Genomic DNA, 20962 nt, shown 5'->3' with positions numbered 1-20962 from the left:
AAAATCATGCCTTAAACCCTCTTCTCTTTGAGATAAAGGTTTTACTAGCTAGTAGCTATAATATCATTCAAAGCCCTGGAACTTTGAAAAAGGTCGGCAACCAAGCTGTGCTTTACTTAACTTGGGGCATCTGGTTGAAGTGGCAAATTCTTAATGAATTCTGTTTTAATTTGCTTATTTTAGTTAAATTTGACAGAAAATCTTAACACACTATATATTTATCATATCAGCTGAAATGAGAGGTTATTTACTTGCCCACCTCCCATAAGGGATGCTTACAACAGACCATAAAACTGTTCTTCACAGAGTATATGAACGCTGCCCAGATTAAGAACGCTGCCTGGATTTTGTACATGTCAGCTTGCCCTGTTAGATAGATAGATAGATGTGCATATTTTATATGGCTAGCCTCACAAATATCGAGGAGGGATATACCCTGTCTATTATTATCAGGAGGGGCCATGGCTTAGTTGGAAAGTCCTAGAGTATTTAATGCTCATTTTGAACTACGCAGACCCAATTAGGATCCGCGCTCTACTAGAAAACTCCTGGCAACAACGGTCCATACAGTGTGCCATCTCCCCAATTACCTTCACATCGCTTGGGTTAACCCTGGGCTATGGTAAGATTCACTCGCCCATGTTGAATCGCCAGTGACATATCCAGAGTTTTTGTCAGACTACTGTTTTTTTATACCCAACTTTTGCTTAGGTTAGTATCTACGATGTCATAGTTTATAAGCAGGACAGAAAATACATAATTGGAGCACCATAATCAGGGCAGACCAGTTTATGTATGACAGTCTAGTATCATTTCTTACAGTACTGGAATCAGGACACCTAACATCGTGTGCTTGTATCATGCAGGACACGAACGATCCGCGATCCTATCGTGACCATTGCAATAGAAAAAATGTTAAAGAAGAGCTTTGCGATAGTCGCAATGTATAAAAGAATAACAATGCTATCGCGATCATCACTATTAATTGTGATTGTCCCGATGGATCATGAATAACATTAAAAATATTGAACAATAGATGTGTATAGCTAATCTTGTGTCTTTGTTTTTGTTACATTTAAAAATTCTTTTGCATCTTGTATTTTTATTAGAAATTGGATTTTAATAAGGTGACTCCAACTTAATTACTTGTTCTACGCGCGAAGTAGATAGTATTTTATGGTCTGTCTGTCGGCGAAATAAAAATAATTTTATCAAGAATGTATAAATGGTCAGAACAACAACATAAAATAAAATAAGGAGGAGGGTGTTACGACAAGCATATTTTTCTATGTATGTTTTGTTTTTATTAGCGAATGTTAAATTAGCGAATGTCCGATTTCATAAAAGTTCATGGAAAAATAAGAATGTATGGTCAGAACAACAACAAAAAAATAATAACAAAAAAAATAACAACGGAGGAGCGTGTTACAAAAACCGTTTTCTATGTATTTTCGCAAACGCATGCAGTTTATATTTTTTAGTTGCAAAGAAAAAATAATAATAAATTGTCTCACTAAAAAATGTAACTAGTACTTAAGGTGAAAAGATAAAAACACTTGCATGTTAAAAAACTTGTTTTCAAAAGTTATGCAGCAAGTTTTTTTGTGTTGTTTTGAAAGCTGTACAGCAAGAATTATTCTTGTGCTGTTTCGAAAGTTATACAGAATGTATATACCTGAGTTGTTTTGAAAGATATACGACAGATTATACTTAGCCTGTTTCGAAATTTATACAGCAAGTTATTATTTTCCCATTTGAAAACACAAAATTTATTTTAATAAAAAAGTTAAGTGTTCTTTTAATGTTTTTTGTGTAGTCTTATAAGAAAATTAATATTTAAGTGCAAAAAAGTTTCATGGACTATAGTTTAGTTGACAATATTTAAAGTCTTTCGCAACATTCAAATTATTTATTTATTTCATAATGAAGGAGGGTGTTACAACATGCGTATTTTACTTAGTTTTAATTATTTTTCTGATACCATTGAAAAAGATTTAATGATATTAATTATTTTTCCTAAATGATATCGACTAAGAAATTTGAGATTTTAGCAATCAGCGTAATTTTAAACATATATTATTCATAACAGGAGGGTGTCATAATCTTTTTTTTTCAAGAGATGGGATAAGAAATTGTTTGTTTGTTGATATTTTAATTATTTTTTTTATAGTGAAAGTTAGGGCATGTAGAACAACTAAATAAGTTAGAGTCTAAACAAGAAAAAAGCTTACGACAACGAAAATATTTTTGATTTAAAAAAACAAAAAACAATTATTCATATTTAATTGCGTTATTCTCATGACATTAATTACGTGATTTTTATAATGTTTAAAGATGTATCATGACGGTCGCGATATGGATTGCGAAAGTCACAATGCATCGTGAAAGTCAACCCACGATGGATCACTACCTTCACGATGCTAAAATATTTTACTATCGCGGCAGCATTGTGAATCGTGCGCTACGCATGACTTGCGATCCACGTTGGTAGGTGTCCTGATTCCAGTACTGTAATAGTAATTTATCCAAAATATTGTGACAAGTGTGTTATAACAGAAAAAATATCGATATATAGTCTGAAAATAACCTTTCGTAATTATGTAAAAAAAAAAAATTATGATTTTAAAAAGGTTACTGTTACCTTAAGTTACTTTTTACATTGCCATGGTCAGGATGCTTTGCAATGATTTTCATGTTGGATTGCAATGTTAACGATACATTTTCACAATCTATCATGGTGTGTTTGAAATGGAAATATTTTGTTTGTTTCTTTTAGTCATAATGTTGGTATAATTATTTAGATCATTAAAATGTTTACTTTTTTAATTTGAGCAACTTTTGGAGTACAAATTCATTTTTAAAACCATGATTCATTTTTCTTAGCCAAAATTATTATTTTTTCATCTTGTAGACAAGTGTGAACCCAAGCATGAGAACCGAGTGTCTAAACTTTTGACTTTCTCAATCTTAATTTCCTTGTTTTCAATAACCGGAATATATATTTATATGTAAAAAGAGCTTCCAACATGTGTTTTGAGTATTTTTAATCGATCCACAGTGACGTTTTCGCTCTGTATGTTCTTGTTTTAATGTTTTTATGTATAGATATTATATAGGTGAATTAATTAATATAAAAATGATACTGAGATGATGAATTAAATATTGTGTATTGGTATCTGCTTTTAGGTGGAAACTCTATATTTATATTAAAAACATGATTTACAGACCTTTGTTTAAATGGAGACTGCAGGTACACTTTCGTTTCACTGTTGATAAGTTTTATCAAACCAACTGTATCATTGATGGTTTCTGTACTTTTAAAGTTATATTAAATGTTTTTTCTTTTTATGCAGTTGGAAGATTCATGTTTCAGAAAAGACATGAGAAAATAGATTGGCGGAAACTAGGTGTGTGTTTTGCTATTGTGTTTCACATGTTTTTTTTGTTTAATATCCCAAGTTTTATTAAAAAAATTTTTCACTGTCACGGTATCACCCATAGGACTACTTTTACATTAAATATCTCGAGAACCAAAGCTCCCAAATATGAAGATATTGACACAGTTTATATTTACATTATAATAAACATTTTAAGTGCCACTTGTTATCAATCGTTATTTCTCCTTTAAGGTTACTGTAAGGGATTTTCTTTTCTTGTGCATATGAACAAAACAGAATTTTTTAATGGTGAAATTTTTTTTCTTAAATTATATCTGGAAGTACGTTTATGAAAATATTATTAAAATAATATTTTCATAAAGTTCATGATCATTCTCAAAATAAAATCTGCAAGCAGCGCGCCTAAAGTTATCCTTACTATGGTGCTTTTAGCGAAGTCATGCAGCAAGTTGTTTGTCGTTGAAAATTTTTAAAGCTAGTTTTTTCTGTGTTCATTTTTTCGTGAAGTACTGCTTACCTTTTGACTTTCTTTTACATAACCAGGTAAGTTAGTTGGCATAGAAGAATTGGTTTTTCTCTGCCTTAAAAATCCTTCTATTTATTATTTTAATGCAAAAAGCTTATATTAACCTATAGAACATATTGAGATTTTTCCAAATATTCATACATTTAAGTATATTAAATTAACATAAAGAATATATAGTGATATAAAAAATCATACTTACTTTCCCTTGCAGTATCCTTAAAATCTTACATTTTGAATAAAGGTGAAGAAGAAATGGCTTTTAAATTTTTATGTCAGCTATTTTGTTAAATAAATATTGGTAAGGTAATGATTTCTTATTGGGTACAATGTTTGGAAAATGATTATGGCAGCTTTTGTTGTTAAATTATACAAGTGTCACGAAGAACATGCCTTTTCGCCTGTTTGATCTTGCATCACAGCTTAGACCATACTTTAAGGGGAAATGCAAGTTTAAAGGTTATTACAACAAACTTAACACGTATTGGTATTAATGCATTTGCCTTATAACTTTTTAATTGTGAAATGGATTTGTTTATTTTATTAGGACAGCATAATATAAGCAATGAGAAGGAGTGCCGTACTGTATCACTCCTCTATACATGTCAGATTTCTTTTACAGCATCTGTAGATGTGGATCGTATTGCACAAGAAGTTGACGTAGACGCAATACAAAACAATATTTTAAATGTTACATATTGTGCTATAGAACATGAACTGGTATGTTAATTTTATATGAGGTAGAACTGAAGTGACAAAAAGAAACTTGTGAATACTTGGCATGAGCCTAAAACATGATCACTGCTTTTCTCTCTTATTAGGGATACCATGGATTAGACATTAACTTTATAAAACTATTTCGGTTGGCTCAATTAACGATAGAATATCTGTTGCACTGTCAAGAATATTTGCAACAATGTTTGGAAGAGAGAGACAATAAAGTTTTAGAAACCAATAATGAATTTCAACAACTTTCCACTGTAAGTATTTTTAGAGTTAGACTCATATAAGGACTTTTAGTAGCTAGATGAATACCAAAGTATGTCTATTGATGTGGAAAACCAACATAGAAAATTGTTAGCTATTCTTTTGTGATTTTTTAATCTATTATCTAGATAGTTTTTAATGTCTGTAACAGCGCTTAGAATAACGAACATTGGTCATTGGACTTCTGAAATTAAAAACTTAACCGTCTTGACACAAAAATAAACGGTTAAATTATCCATTATGTGTACATTTTCACACATGGAATTTTATATTAATACATTTTTGTTCTATAAGTAGTTACAAAGTTTAATTAAAGACTTTATTACACAGCTTTTTTTAATGGTCATAGTCACCGCTAGGGAAAAATATTTATTTTAAGCACTGCTGTAAGCTTGCTTGTTTTTTTCTTTGGCTCTGTTTAAATCATTGGTTTGTAAAAAAACTTGTTAGGTTCTGTTGAAATAGGGTGGAAACTCAATTTTGTTAAAGCTTTTAAAATTAGATTTGCAATCTGTCTGTCAATAAACTTTCCAGTTACTGATTATACTCTGCAATTGCTTTACGTTTTTTTTTTTTTTTTGTTCTTCTATAATGTAAGTTAAAATTAAAAATCACATTTTTTTCTACAGGAGAAGGAGAAAGTTGTTGGAGAGCTTAAAAAGCGCAATGAAGCGTACAAGACACTAAAAAAGGAACTTCAAAAATATAAAAAGCTAATTGGTGACTATCAACTCATGGTGAGAGCAGGTGCAAGTGGCTTGTATAAGGTGATCAATTCTACATGATTACTGTTAGCTATGCAGTGATGAGATGAAGTAATGAATAGAAGAATAGTTTAAAACTTATGTTTAGAGATATATTAGGTTTCTATAGTAGCAACAGTAACTGTTGCTAAATTAACCCTTAAAGCATGGTTCCCGAAATACAGTTGGGCACAGTTGGGCAAAAACATCCCATCGTTTGAGCATCATAACTTCAGAGGACCTAGTTTTTATGAAAAGTTCTTCTCTTATTCTAGAAAGATGATGAATTGGGCTACTTAACAGTACCAAACATAAATCAGTTATATCTGGTCCTAAGCCGGCAACTGCGGCTCAAATCTTGTGAAGCTGATAAGTTGTTGACCAAAAAAAAGGCTCTTTTTAAAAAAAAAAAACTCCCTGCAAGGGTTAAAAATGTGTACAATCATTTATTATTCATTGTTTTCTTGTGTAATTTAAACAAAAAATGTTAATGTCAGTAGTAAAATATTTTTACAGTAATGATTGGCTCATGTTGGACGATGGCACTACTGATTTTGATAATATGTTCAAGGGCATAAACATACACAAAGTATTGGTATACTTTCATCTTTTTATATGCGATTTATCTGTAGCCCTAAAATTTAAAGTGGATTTTAGCCTATAGAGAGGAATTTTAATAAATCCCTGCCCTGTAAGTCTAAGCATTATCCCTCCAACTAAAAAAATCATGTAGCTACACAAAATAGAAAACAGATGTTTTAAGGTGCCTCAAGAGAAAATATAAATTTGTCAGATATTGTAAGTTTCCTATTACAAATAAGTTTTTTTTTGCTTGCAGTGCACATGTTGCAGCAAAAGTTTCGTATCAGAGTTTTACCTGAGAAGTCACATAGAGCGAAGACATCCGGAAGAAGCAAGACATCTTCAGCCATTACAAGTGCATTATCAATCCACTGTAAATCAAAGTTTTAAAGATGTTGAACTTCAAAATGAATTAAACGAGATTCGAAGTAGGCTTAAAATTACAGAAGATGAGTTGATAAAAGAAAGAGAAAACATGAGTGTTCTTAGAATAAAGGTTTATAGTTTTGTTGTTATTATGCTTTTTGTCGGTAAATGTTACTTTGGCACTCCACCACTGTATGGGCCCTTTTTTTCTATATGCGCTGAGAAATCATTTTTAGTCATAAGAAACATTAACACAGGCTTTTATCACATTTTGCTACTAAGAAGTATTTTTATCATTATAGTTTTACAGGAAAATAATAATCCATCTACAAACTAATCCACCCAAACTGTGTAAAGTAACAAATAATTGTGAAAAAGAATGATGTTGTTCTGTAAATTCTCACAATATGCACTTCATACTTAATACATTTATTTATCACTATACAAGTTTTTGCTAAAAATAAAAGATGGATAAAAAAAATCTTTTATATATGAAAGAATGCCATACACTAACAAAAAGTATGCAAAACTATATATATTACCAAGGCACATCACAACGACAACTAACTTGTAGGATTTTTTTTTGTTTTTAACTTAGTCTAAGTAAAAGTAGTTAAGCTTATGAATTGAAAGTGATTTAATTTCTACTTGTGTACAGGAAAACGAAAGAAACCAAGAACTTCTCCATAAGTTCAAAAGTGAACATGACACATGGCAGCTCAATGAGCAAAAGCGAATGAAGGTAAGAATTTGTTTTTCTCTGACCATTCTAATTCTGCAAATTTATTCAAGAAAACTCTTTTTCAGTCTTTTTTCAAGCACAAGTTACTTACAGTTTTAAGAATACTTTAACTCTTATTTAGAATGAAAATACTCTAGAAATATAGTTTTAGTCTTTTTTGTTCTTTGGTTTGGTTTTTAATTTTTTTTCTGGAGTTTAATTAGAAAAATGTCCATGTATTTAGAATGAATTGGATGCTTATAAAGAAATGATGATGAGTGAACTGAGACAGAGTCAATTAGAGAAAGATTTTTTAAAAAAGGTTTTAATTTTCTTCTGTGATTAAAATCATGACATAGATGGTTGTGTTATATTGTTTTCTTTCAGCCTGTTCTTTTGTGGATAGTAAAAAAATGTATAAAAACATGAGAATAAAGAGTGTAGGGTGAGGGGTGGTATTCTATGTTTATACTAATATTAGTATTAACTGAAATACTAGTGTTGTTATATAATACTAGTCGTTAGCCCATGGAAAAATCCACGGGTTCGCCCATCCTATTTATACCCCATTGCGTGTGTCTCGCTACCTGCGCAGCTAAGCTACCATTTTGCGTGACAGACGGACCGATGGACGGACAGACGTATACGGGTATTATAATATAGATTAGTGTTAACCAGATATTAATGATATTAGTTCATCGTTAATCTTTTAAATAATAAGATTCATACGGCATTGACTTGATTACGCTTAAGTCTTTAACACAGCACTAAACCACTGTACAAACATGGCAGAAAACATTCCCATGTCAGGTTGTAAATACTTACAACTTAATACAATTAAATTCTTAAAAGAGTGTGGTAACGTTTTCTAATGATATAATATAAACAATTTTTAGAACTTGACAGAGCTTCAGCAAAGCACTGGTACGTACACCATAGTATTCAAAAACATTCAATCATTTTCTAGTATTACCGTTGTTATGTCAATACTTCTTCTTTAGGTAAACAAATGTCAAACTTGGGAGACTTAATGGTATGTGTTTTTGTTAAAAAGTATAATATGCTGTAATACTAATTGTTTTGAATGAACATGTGAGCTGTTAAATCGTATGAAATATTTAGCATTTTTAAAAGCTTTACATGGTGTAGAGTAAGAAGCTACTAGCTCATAAAAAGTAGCTTTAATTCAACTAGAATTGACTTTTTTGCCTACTTTTCGGGTAATTTTATGTTGCAAAACATGGAAAATAAAACACAAATGATATAAAATAAGAAATTGAGAGCATTTAATGTGTCTTTTGGTCCTAAAATCTTTGTACATTACAAAGCTGGTAGTGGATCAGTATAATTTCATAATACAAAAACGAATAAAAAAAATGGTGCGTTACAATTCTTATAGTGGATCATTGGGATGTATTAGTTATTTAATTTCTGTAGGATGCAGATACTGATCATCGATATATAGATCTTAACCAGAAGGTGAATAAATATTAATTACTCTTGATTTACGTACTGAGTTTATGTTACTCCAAGATGTTGATACCACAACAGCTGAGAATGTTATCAATTTTTGCTTGTCTTCACAATAGATCGAGCAAATGGGAAATGATTTCCAACAAAAAATAAACGAAATTAATGCAAAGCATGCTAAAGATAAGATCATACAAAGTAAACTTCATGAAAAAGAATTAGCAAAGGTTAGTTTTCGTTTATTATGGTGTGTTTTCAAACTTTCTTTTAATCTTATGTTATGTCTCTTCCTCCCTTATTTATTTCCACAGTATCTTAAACAACCTGAGTTAACTAAGCCAACTGCTAATCCATAAAATTTTTATTCTATAATTATTACTTTTATCATATTTAGGAAAAGAGTCGTTCTTCTAGAGCTGAAAAGGATCGAATGAAAGACCAACAAATATACGAAGAACAGATCCAGAATCTCCAACAGGTATGTTCAATCTTCAATCTTCAATCTTGATTCTTTTTTTGTTTTTTTATCTCTTCGTTTCATTTCAAGTGTCTCCAAGATATCATGGATCTACAAACCTTTCTTGTTCCCATTAACCCTTTACAACTTTGCTTGTATTGCCAGCATTTTTTAACAGTAGAGCTTAAAGCAGGTTATTATCAGAATTTGCATTATTAATTTTTCTGTCTGAACTACATATGAAAGTTTAGTATAACTGTTACAGTACTGAATAATTTTGCTCTGTTTTTTTTAGAAATTAGCAAAGCATGATAAGCTGTTAGAATCCAAGGTGAAGTTTTATTTGAAAAAGTTTTTTATTCTCAGTTACGTTTTTGTTGTTTTTGTTGTTGTTGTTGTACGTAGTTTTTTTCCCAGTAATAATCATGTTGCTAATATTTCTTTACTTCCAGATTGCTTTGGATAATGTTGATGGTAAACGTCAAAGTATCACTGCTTTAACACCCCCTTTACCTCCCCCAAGAGACTCAAGTATGTCTCTTTTTCTCTTTTTCTTGCCTCTTTCCTACTACTATTCAGCTTAATTATGAAACCTGAGAAAGCAAACTTGGGGCTTTAAGTGCTGAGCTCAACATCCATGCAAGTGTATGTGCACAGGCGTATTATTTTTCTGTTTTGGCCTAAATAGCGAACTGATCACTTCCATGCTAAAATATAAATGATTACCTGTTTAGAAGCGCTAAATGTAACATTTCAAACAAATCATCCTTATTGACAAAAAGTCTTGTATCTTCTTCTATTCTTCCATTTATGTTTTTTAGCTACAGATTAACAAAAACATCCCTAGTTATCCTTTTTCTACATTTCTCCGTGTATGTACACATAATATATTTGCTGGCACTGCCATTTTGGACATGATAATAAAATACAATACTGCCGAATTGTTTTAGATTGTGATTTGTGATAATTTATTTAGCATCCAGTCCAGCTCCTGTTGTAGGAGATTTACCTGAGAAAGGTTTGTTATTTTTTTCTCAGTGTAGTTTTATTTTGTCTGTGTTTTTACATTGATTTGAATTCTTCAGAAATCAGTTTTAATACCTCACATTTAAATTCTTATAATCAAATCAATAAAATTCATATGACTTGTGACCTTAGCCCTAAAGAGCAAGAGGATCCAAAAGAAGTAAAGCATAATGTTTTTTTAGAGAGCATTTGTTTATGGGTTTCTAATAACCAGTCTTTCCAAAAAAGTCATCGTGTATTCCGGACACCTGCATCTACCAAAGGGGATTGGAAGGACTCTTTTTCATTTCACGCCTTGTTGGAACCGGTTGGGGAATTTCAAAAAGCGATTTACGTGTACTCATGTGGTGGTTCTCCATACTGGCGACAATATGTATCAGAATCTAATCAACCGCCTCATTCAAGCTACAAGCACGATTTGACGTTTTATGTGACTTCCACAAAACTGCTTGGCACAATGAAACTACACGTTCTTGATGCTGGGAGTGGCAGTGTTGTACGATCGATGATATGCAAAGAAGATGCAGCAGAAGAATGGAAAAACAAAGGCTTGACTTTTTATGCTATGAAAGCAGGACCTAATAAAACATCTATTACTAAATCAGGAACATTTAACTCAGATGTATTCGAAAGTGTTTCGGACGATGACGTATCTGTGTCTAGTTTTACGGGAACCGACGTGATCAAGCAAGACTTAGCAGAAGACCTTAAACGGTGGGAGCTTTTTCTGTGGTGTTTCATTTCTAGTTTGTTTTGAGCTTGCAAACAAGGCTGTTTTCTAAGGTTGTAAAGGATTTTAATACTTCCTTAACGAAATTGAAATAACAGTAAATCCAAGACTAACAATAAAACGTGTATGTAATTTCAGCTTTAATCAAATTAATTGGAAACTTTTAGCTCCATGTAATTATTATCAACGGAAAGTCAGACAAAAATGTGTGTACTGTGTGTTCTCTGATAAGCAGTAACTAAGAGAGGGGTAAATAAATAGTCTGATAAACATAGTCTTGTCTTATCTAACCATGGTAGTTTTTTTCTAACCTATCTTGTCTCTTACTTAACATTTCGTTTATCAACGACTTGTTGTGTTTCGAGAAAGAAAAAAAAAGTTACCAATTCCATTTGATTATCTTGTGACGTGACGAAAAAGTCTAGCTCGAGAAGAAAACTTGTTAATTCTATGCTTATTCTTTTTTTCTTACATTTTAGAAGTCGCGAAAATCTTGTTGATGCTGGCGAGGATAAGGAAGAAGTAAGAGGAAAAGAAGAATTATTTGATAATGAAGAAGAAGAGTTTGAAAAAGAAATTGTGAATGAAGAGAATAAAATAAATGAAAATTTGTAGGTTTTAGTTATTTTTATTATTTTTTTCTATGTATGTAATTGTTTATCTTCTCCAAATGAATTTTCACTTTAATAATTTACAAATTCCTTAGTATTCTTAAATATTGAAAACACGCCAATTTTTCCATCTTTAACTTCTTTCATCACGCCAATTTACTCATCTGCAGTGCATGTGAAATTTAAATCTCAATCAGTCAATTTTTTGTGTTGTCGTTTTAGCACTGGTACATCATCTGGGTCACTGCTGGTAAATGTTTATTATTATTATTATTATTTCTTTTATCTTTTAAACTCTTTATACGAAGGCAAAAAACATAACTTCTCTAAATTAACAGAGATTTAAACTTGATGTAATTTTGATTTGACGTTTTGACGCCCTCCTTAGATTAATAAAGATTATATTTGAATTTTTTATTGAAAGTAATTGTAATACTGAGTCAGAAAACAGAGGAATGCATGAGCAGGAAAATTTTGACCTTATTTCTTGCGTTGAATTTCCTAGAAAGCAATTTATTGTGGCGGTTAGGCAATAACAAATAAAATATATATTTTGAATGAATAAAACTTATCGCACAACTGACTTAAAATCAATCAGTAAGTTTTATGAAATTTGGCTTTGTCTAGATGTCAACATTACCTGAAAAAGGAGAGTTCTATCCATTCCCTTCCAATCAGTTAGCAGTAGCACACTACAACCATAGCAAGGATATGGTCATGGCGCAACGCAGAGAAATAGCAGACATACTAGAAGATCACTTAGAAAAGCGAGGGGTTGACCCGGTATGTACAACTTACATTGATAATTGGAATTTATACAGGCTTTTTATAATAATATTTTATAAACCAAAAACAGCTCGTTCACTTTTTCTGATTCATTTTCGCTTTAATAAAATTCAAAATGATTACGAACGTTTGGTTTTTAATTCTTTGTTAACTTATATATCCTATCATATCCTATCATTGATGTAAAATGTATTTTCTTAGGTTTTATTTGAAGTATTTCTCCCCCACACAAACTAGTTATTTGTCTGTCAGTAGAATTAGGCTGCTGAAGCAACACTACTGTGATTTTTACAACAGTTTTCGTCGTCAGATTTTTTAATCGTAACTGTGCTATAATTATATGATTTTTGCTTAAAAGATGAGAATATTCCTGTTCTAACAAAAACAAAATTCTTATAAACAAAAAACTTGTAAATAAGCTTTTACATTCTTTGTCCCAATTCTTTTGAACCAATAGAATACGTTCTTGCCATATTTCGTATTTACTGAATTTTTTACTTATGTCTGTGTATGTTAACAGAAACTACCTAATTGAAATATTTTGGTAGCAATTAATTTAAAGGTTTGAGTTTATCATATTTTTACTTCATTGTTTTTTTGTATGTGATCAATAGAAAGCATCCTAAGTCTGTATATTAATTTTCTTCCATTGCCTGAAATATAAAAAGTGCTTACGAAATCTATATTGTAATGCTTGTCTGTCTGTCTGTGTGTCTGTCTGCCTGTCTGTTTGTCTGTGAGCTGCTTTTAGTGATGTGTGAATGCTTACGATGTGTTTTATAAAGTCGAAAACATTTTTTTTATTTAGGAAGAGCAGCAAATGCCAACATCAGTGTACAAATCGAAAATGAAAAACCACTCTAAAGAAGAGAAACTCACTGAAAAAACATATCCAGGCTTTCGTAAACGAAGACATAAAATTATTGAAGAGTTAGATGAGTACGTAGACAAAACGTTTAAAAGAAAGAAGAGCGCGAAAAGGAATCTGAACTCTGTTGCTGGTGTTGCGAAGTCTGTGGTGAAATTTCAAGGGAAGGAGAACAGACGACCTTTGCCAACAATAAAGTAGGCGACTCCTGTATTTACGGATTCTTAATGTTATTTTATTGTTGTTGTTGTTGTCGTCGTTGCTGTTGTTTTCCTGTTTTTATTCTTTTCTCCTAAATATCATCTTCCTTTTCTTCTTCTTTTCGGCACTAACACCCTTCTTTTTTTTTAGTCGAGAAAGCACGCCTAAAAAAGAAACGCATATACAAATTAACAATATAGTCAATTCGAAAGATCATGCAATTCACGGAAATAATGATGATGGTGATGGTGACGGCGATGATGATGATGAGTTTGATGTCAGCGAGTCGTCAGAATGGGATTCTGGGTAAGATATGATCAACTATACACTCCTGTGGATTAATTTCAAATAAAACGTCTGGATTTTGCACGCGAGAAATACGGGTTTTTAGGCATTCTGATTGGCTTAGCGCTCTTGACGACACGCCTATATGAAGCGGTATTGTCCGTCGTCAATATATATATAATGTAAACAAGCAGAAAAACAAGTTTCAAGAAGCATTGTAAATGATTTTAATCTACCTCCTACAATAAATTTATAGATAATAACATTTCATAGGATAAAAACAAAAAAATGATGATATGCAGTTTTATCAAAAATACTTATTAAAGGACAACAGACGACGAATTTATTGCACAAATTGTCAAAGCCAATGTCATTTTTGGCTAATTAGTCAAAAAATTAACTTCAATTTTGTGTCGAACATCGTAATGTTTTGTGTACAAGGATTTCTTCTACAGGGACTTTCGAATTCTACATAGAATGTTTTTAGACAGGACTGTTTCGAATTTTTACCTCGAATGTTAACGAAAGTAGTGAATTATATATTTATATAAGAACACTAAACCGAAATTCTTATTTTTTATTTTTATCAAAAATTCTTAAATATCCTCAAATTTGACTTAGAAAGAGTGGCAAACCTAGCTACGTTGTGTATGTCTTCTCTCTCTAAAACAATGACAACAAAGCTTCTATATTGTTTCATCTTTTCATTTCACCCTTCCACTTTCTCGAATGTTTTTCTACATGCTAATTTTTGTTTTGTCTGTTATATTTTCTAGAGATGAAGAAGATCAAGGGCTGCATATGAAAGTTCCAGCTGTGGCTATTTCACAACCATCACCTGAAATCTCATATGACGATGAACAGTATGATCAGGTGAGAACCGCTTATTACTCAGACGTTGTAACGAAGTCTACCATCAATACATTTTTCAAGTGCATATATGATAATTTAATGAAATAAATCTTCACGCGGATTACGAAGATATTCTTTCTTGAGTTCTACATATTGCAATAATGATCTTTTTTCGAATTTCAGTGAACTTTAATAATTTTGTGTTGCTAAGGCTTTGCGTTGTTATTTTCTGTCCTTTTGAAAATCCACGTAACAGTAATCAACTAAAAACGAAAATTTATCACCTTAACCCTTCAACACAGCAACTTTTTCTCTAATAACCCGAAATTTCCATTGTTTTCGCCGAAAACCTTTGGACTTTAAATCCGGTTTCTAGCCACATGCTGCCTTAATGCTGGGGATGGGGAAATTTAATTGTCATATGTGTCCTACCTTATCTCAAAGTTGAGTGATAACGAGCATGTCGTCCTTATCTACGTCTTTCTAAGTCGAGAGTTAAAGTCGACTTTTCTTTTGCGGTAGAATATACGAACCTACATGCTTTTTATTAGGAGGAACCATACAGACCTAAAATGCGACCACCACAAGGAGAGAAGGTAACTCCCTTTCTCATACTTCCTACTTAGTTTCTTTCTTTCGTGGTCATTTATGTTTAAATTTAATGTTCTCTTGTATATGAACGATCACTCGAACTTCAACTAAAATATTATAACGGTACCCTGGGCGAAATACTCGAACCCCAAAGGAGAAATGTGAACAAATCTAATAAGGTTACTATAAAATTAAATTGCTTCTATCTCTAGTAAATTTCTTTTCCGAAAAATTTCTAATCGCATTGGAACACATTTTTAATGAATGTATACTTTTGCTTGTCTTTGACTTACAGAGTAAAAAAAGAACTTTAAATAGGTAAAAAAAATAATTATGCATTCAATAACTGGAACCATTTTCTTGGTTCTTTTAAAAGTTGAAATTATCTGAAGTATACTGTTTAAAAAGTATATCATTTTTTTCTTAATTAAGGTTAAGAATTTAGCTGCCAGTTTAGAAGCAAGCCTTTCTCTTCGTGATCCAAGTAAAAAGAAACTGGCTGGAGCTGTTGACTTATATCACCCAACGGAAGATAATGCTAAACCTAAACGCTCTGTTTCTTTTCAACATGTTGTAAGTATTCCTTCATATATATAGATGAGTTGCGGTGTGACGCAATGTTTTGGTTTTGAGCAATGGACATGTGCACGCATGTGAACAGGCGAAAAATAAAAGCAACAGACCGCGACGATCAAAAATATTAAGTGTAAAAAAAAAGACTGACACTAAAATTGATAATTTCTGCTTTTACACAGAGAAGATAATAGTTGAGAAAAAACGATTCCAATGCGTTTTCAATCCTATATTCCTAAAAATCCATAAATTAGCGTAAATTTACCTGTCAGGATACGCGCACATATACGGAATTTTGTGAACAATCCCAACTCATCTATAACAGAAGATATATTAGTTTTAGGATGTAATAAATCAATAAATTATTAAAAATACAGTAAAAGTTCACACGATGCAGGAAAAGTCACCTTTATACCCCATTCACACCTAACAAAACTGATTTAAATCTGTTAAGATAAACTAGTTTTAATCAAAACTCGGCTTTTATATGTACCATTCACACCTGAATTTCAAAACACATTTGCTAAGATCAAAATAAAAATTATTATGCTCAAACGGTCTGACTTAAACCCCCTTTGAAAAAAATATTCTCTGGTCAGAACCATGAATAAAGTAATAAAGAATCTCTGTGATAGCTGATATTTAAACAAATGCTTGCAACAAGCGTCTTTACTTTTAAAACTTTGGCTTGAATAACAAAGTGTTTTCAGATTACAGCTTCATGTAGCAAATCAATCCCTTTTTAGTATGGTATGTTTAAACATGGTTTTAAAATAACCTCGACAGGTTGTTTTATTAAAACTAACGTCATTGAAACAGGTTTATATAAAACAACAGGGTTTAACTTCAGACGTAAATGGAAAATTAATATTCTTTGAGCTGATTATTGCTTTCATAGTGGTTATGGTTCAGCCAGGTGAATTTTAAACTTTTGTTTTTCTAGAATGACGATGATGTTGAAGAGGAAGACAGTGACTTTTCAACGACTTCATTCGAACAAGCAAGAACACGTGCTCCACACACTTCAACCAAGTATGTCTTTGCTTTTATTTTATTAAAAGCAGATCCCACTTTGCTCTGTTGTAAAATTAAGTTAATTGTAATCAGTAGTACACAGTGGAGAATGCAGTGGATGGGATGGTAGTGTTAAACCTCTGTGTGCCTAAATGTATACCGTGAATGACCGATTAGGGCCCAGGGCGCTTATTTAAAAGTTTCATCTTGACAGGGGAGCTTATTTGGCAGTGGCAGTTAATTCAACAGGAGCACTTTTTAATTTTTTTTTTGAGCAGCATATTTTTTAAACTTCTTTTTTATAATTTTTATGAATAAAAAATAGAAATACAAACAAAAAAGAAAGAAAGAAATACAATAGTAATAATGTATCTTTTATGAAATTTCAATATTCTCATCTTTATCTTCATCGTCGTGTTAGTAATAACCTAGTAAAAATCGTAGTTTTTCGAACCGATCCGAATAAGTGCCCTTTTTTCTCAAGGAAGGAGGGAGAGGGGCGCTTATTTACAATTTTTTTTAACTTCGGGGGCGCTTTTTCAACAGGGTGGCTTATTGGGCACAGGGCGCCTAATCCGTCATTTACGGTATGCTTCCAAGGACTATTTATGCTGCAGCAATTTATAACCTTTTTTTGCAAAACCGTTTTAGACGTCCTTATCTAGCCCGTTGTGTTTCGAAAAAGACTCAGATAAGCTAATTCAACTCACATTAAAATGAAATCTAATCCCCTGCAGGACTGACATGTTTTCTTTTTTATAGAAACAATGATTTTTCTGACGAAGATGACGATATAGAAACATTGTTAGGTTAGTTTGATTTACATTAAAAATGCTTTGAATACGTGCTTCAAAGAATTCATATTTATTTCTCCTACTCATTTAGCCGCATACGAACCATCAGGTACAACTTCAACTAAACCAACTGCGTCATCGACTCCTCATTCAAGTGCTGCAACAAGCAAAACTGCTGTAACCGCCTTCAATTTGGAAGATTTTGATGACGATGACAGTTTTTAGTATTATTTGACTGTTTTTAAAAACATTTCTATCAACGATTTGTAAAACTTTCATTATTTAAAAGTTATAAGTTTCCTTATGAATTCGAATTTCTTGTAAATGTTTGGTTGATTTAGCAACGATTCCATAATTTTTTAAACTTGATATGTGTGGGTTTCGCAATCTCGAGTACAATTCTAGCACAACGTGTCATCTCCATTATTATTGTGTAATAATAGCATTATAGAAACGCAACGGAAAGCATGCCTCTACTATACTTTAAAGTGATTTAACGAAGTAATTAAGGAGTCGTTTATGTGTAACTCAACGATTTGCTACAAGTATACGAGTTCTCTCATACAAATATTTACCCACTTAATTGAGTTACTTAGTTTCATCTCCTAGGTTTGATCTTCTGGTGCATTGGGTTTTCAAAAAATATTACGAATACTGATGTTCTAGTTTATACTGGTGTCTGTGTCTGGTTAATGCATCTGTTTCTCGGGTGTATAAGTTTATATATATTTTTACTGTATAGATGATTTTTAAACCTATTTAAGTTATACAACTAGGGAAGATAATAAATTTAAATATATTAATACAGACAATAATCACGTTTTAATCTCGTAAAGGTTAATCTCTCATAAACTAGTAGTTTCCGAATATGTTTTAAATGTTTATGGACAAACCAGAACGAGATGAATGGTAAAAATACCTTTATATCACTGGTTCACTGCACTCTAAGAACAATGGCGTTATCATATTTCGCGAAAATTTAATACCAGCAAAATGAACTTGATTGCAAAAATCAGTACTCAAGATTATAACGGTTATAACCCTATCCTCTAATTGCTTTTGTCACAATAATAATACCACTATGCTGCCTGAACTTGCCTTTCGTAATTATACTATTTAGTTTTGTTGCTGTTCTTTTACAAGTCAAAACAGGGACATTTAATGTTATTCCGTTAGGCAATGTTTCATTTTTTTAATTTGTTTTTGCAATAGGCACTCCGTAAGCACCGTGTATGCCTAATTGTGTTTCTTGGTTAAGCATATTTCAGCGTGATTTTGAATTATCACTTGCTTATACATGTATTTTTGTGTTGATCGGAAATTGATCGGGAAAGACAACAGTGGGTTACTTGATGAACTTTTTGCACTCTACCTTGTTTTGAATTAACTGTTTTAGGTACAACTAACTATAGTTTGGTGCCACCATTCAAATATATCACTAGTGATATGAAAAAAGACTACGACTATTGTGACTAAAAATATATCAAAAATTTGATAATGCAATTCTGTAAGAAAGAAGCTTTTGTAGTTTAGCTTTGCCGTATAATTCTTGCATTTTGCGGAAATGAACTTTTGCGATTGCACAAAATTAAACTTTTACACTTTATAAGTTTTTTCAAACCTTTACAAAATTTTCGCTAATTTTTATAACTTACAAAATTCTCCGAGACGATTCCTCATTGAAACATTTTGCGAAGAAACTTTGCGTATTTTTTTTAAAACCGCGAAAGCTGCAAACACGTTCTTAAAATGTTAAAGGAAATTAAATTCTAAAGAAAATCCTTACAAATTTTAAATATACACTTTTTTTAATATTTATCTGTAGTTGTCCCTATGTGTTAAAGTTGTCAAAAATTAGGTTAGAATCTTCCCGTAGAAGTTTCAACTTTGGTGGTGCAGAAACCTGCAACGAACTTCCGCTTCACATACGAAAGGCCAAAAGCACAAATAAGTTTGTAAATTTACCTAACAATTATTTATAATGTAAAACTTTTTTGTCTCTTTATTATTTTTTTTTTTAAGATGTATAGTTTGATCTTTTGTGCGCTTTATCTTCTTGCCTGTAAAATGTTTTTTTTTTTGTTTTTATCTCACTTTTTTTAAAAAATGGGGGAGGACCCATTGGAAAACAGAAATTTGGGTATATATTTGTAATTATTGTACTTATTATTGAATGGTTATTTAATATTCATAAATAATATTACTTTAATTGGAGAAACTTTCAATGTGCGAGTTTCTTCATTCGCGAAACTTTATCTCGCGAAAGTTTCCGAATTTCTTCATTCGCAAAAGTTTATCCAGTAAGCTATTTTATCATTTTTCACCAAAAAGGCACAAAATACTTTAAAATGTTATTTCAAGAAAGAAAATTTATAACATTTTCAATTATGCTAAGAATTTTGAAGTTTTTTCTAACTGAAAAATTCTTGTTCACGAAAGTTTATGTCACAAAAATTTGCGGCTTTGTTCATTTGCGAAAGTTAATTTCGCGAAATTTTCGAATTTCATCATTCGCGAAAGTTTATACAAAACATTTCGCGAATTTTTTTTCTCACGAAAGTTTCTCCAATTAAAGTAATGATAGCATTTTTGACTTGTTGTACAGTACAGTGATAAATCTATGCACAATTTTCACAAACTCGCAACAATTTTGTTCTGCAGAGAATTTAACCCTGTCATTGTTCATACTGCTCTTGTTTTTATACCCATTATTGTTTTTGTAAAATTATTCTTATAAAAAAGTGCGGTTGAGAAAAAAATAGCACAGTGCTAGATAAGTCAGGTTAAACAACACTTCGGGCAATACAGTAGACTATACATTTTAAGTTTAGATAATACTTGTATAAAATGTCTTGCAAAAAAATGATAAGGCAACTCGCAAAAAGTTCTAGTGTCAGTGAATTGAAGCAATAGACAGAAAGCATAGTTATATGGCTTTTAAGTAAAGAAATGTTTATTTACAAAAGAGGTCAGTTCAAACAATAAGCTATTGTATAAAATTAATAAGATAATTTAACACTAACAATCCAATAAAATTGCTAGCTATTTCATTCATTATCAAAATGTAGCGAGCTAGCTAAGTATGTTCTTCCAACCATTTGTCCCATTGGTTTGTCACATCAGTCATCCAGCTAGCTAGTAGCTATATATATACAAAATTTCTTTTTTTTATTTCACAGTTCTTTCTTCTTCTGGCTGGTTTTCATAACTACGTATAATACAATGAGAAATACGATTCCAAGTAGCACAGGCAACGCGACTGTAAGAACTTGTTTTTGTCCTTGCTTAAAAGCTTCCCGTCGTTCCTTTTTCATTTTCGCATTTTCTTTGACAGCCTTTCCTTTTAGTTGTCGCATACTGAAGAATTAAAACTATCGTGATTAA

At 31.5% G+C, this 20962-nt stretch overlaps 1 protein-coding gene across 4 annotated transcripts; it reads left to right on the top strand.

Annotated features, from left to right (window-relative positions):
- Positions 1 to 3180: 3180 nt before the first annotated feature.
- On the top strand, positions 3181 to 18393 carry LOC130635507 (FK506-binding protein 5-like). Of its 4 annotated transcripts, none has more exons than XM_057444851.1 (28): positions 3181 to 3250; positions 3354 to 3407; positions 4544 to 4641; positions 4743 to 4901; positions 5538 to 5675; positions 6490 to 6729; positions 7258 to 7341; positions 7565 to 7642; positions 8217 to 8244; positions 8322 to 8353; positions 8758 to 8799; positions 8910 to 9017; positions 9185 to 9268; positions 9543 to 9578; positions 9700 to 9721; positions 10224 to 10265; positions 10456 to 10987; positions 11483 to 11614; positions 11837 to 11864; positions 12242 to 12397; positions 13209 to 13465; positions 13620 to 13775; positions 14531 to 14627; positions 15158 to 15202; positions 15630 to 15770; positions 16714 to 16802; positions 17547 to 17593; positions 17670 to 18393. In XM_057444851.1, exons 1-28 carry the CDS (start codon positions 3238 to 3240, stop codon positions 17801 to 17803), a joined length of 3072 nt encoding a protein of 1023 aa, XP_057300834.1. In that variant the 5' UTR covers positions 3181 to 3237; the 3' UTR covers positions 17804 to 18393. The 4 variants fall into 4 exon arrangements, with proteins under 4 accessions (XP_057300834.1, XP_057300830.1, XP_057300835.1 ...); XM_057444847.1 differs by having other exon boundaries at positions 9700 to 9778; XM_057444852.1 differs by lacking the exon at positions 7565 to 7642 and having other exon boundaries at positions 9700 to 9778.
- Positions 18394 to 20962: the final 2569 nt, after the last annotated feature.

The sequence above is a fragment of the Hydractinia symbiolongicarpus genome, chromosome 3, assembly GCF_029227915.1.
Source record: "Hydractinia symbiolongicarpus strain clone_291-10 chromosome 3, HSymV2.1, whole genome shotgun sequence".
NCBI lineage: Eukaryota > Metazoa > Cnidaria > Hydrozoa > Anthoathecata > Hydractiniidae > Hydractinia > Hydractinia symbiolongicarpus.
The sequence above is the reverse complement of the archived record's forward strand: the minus strand, read 5'-3'. Positions and strand labels throughout refer to the sequence as shown.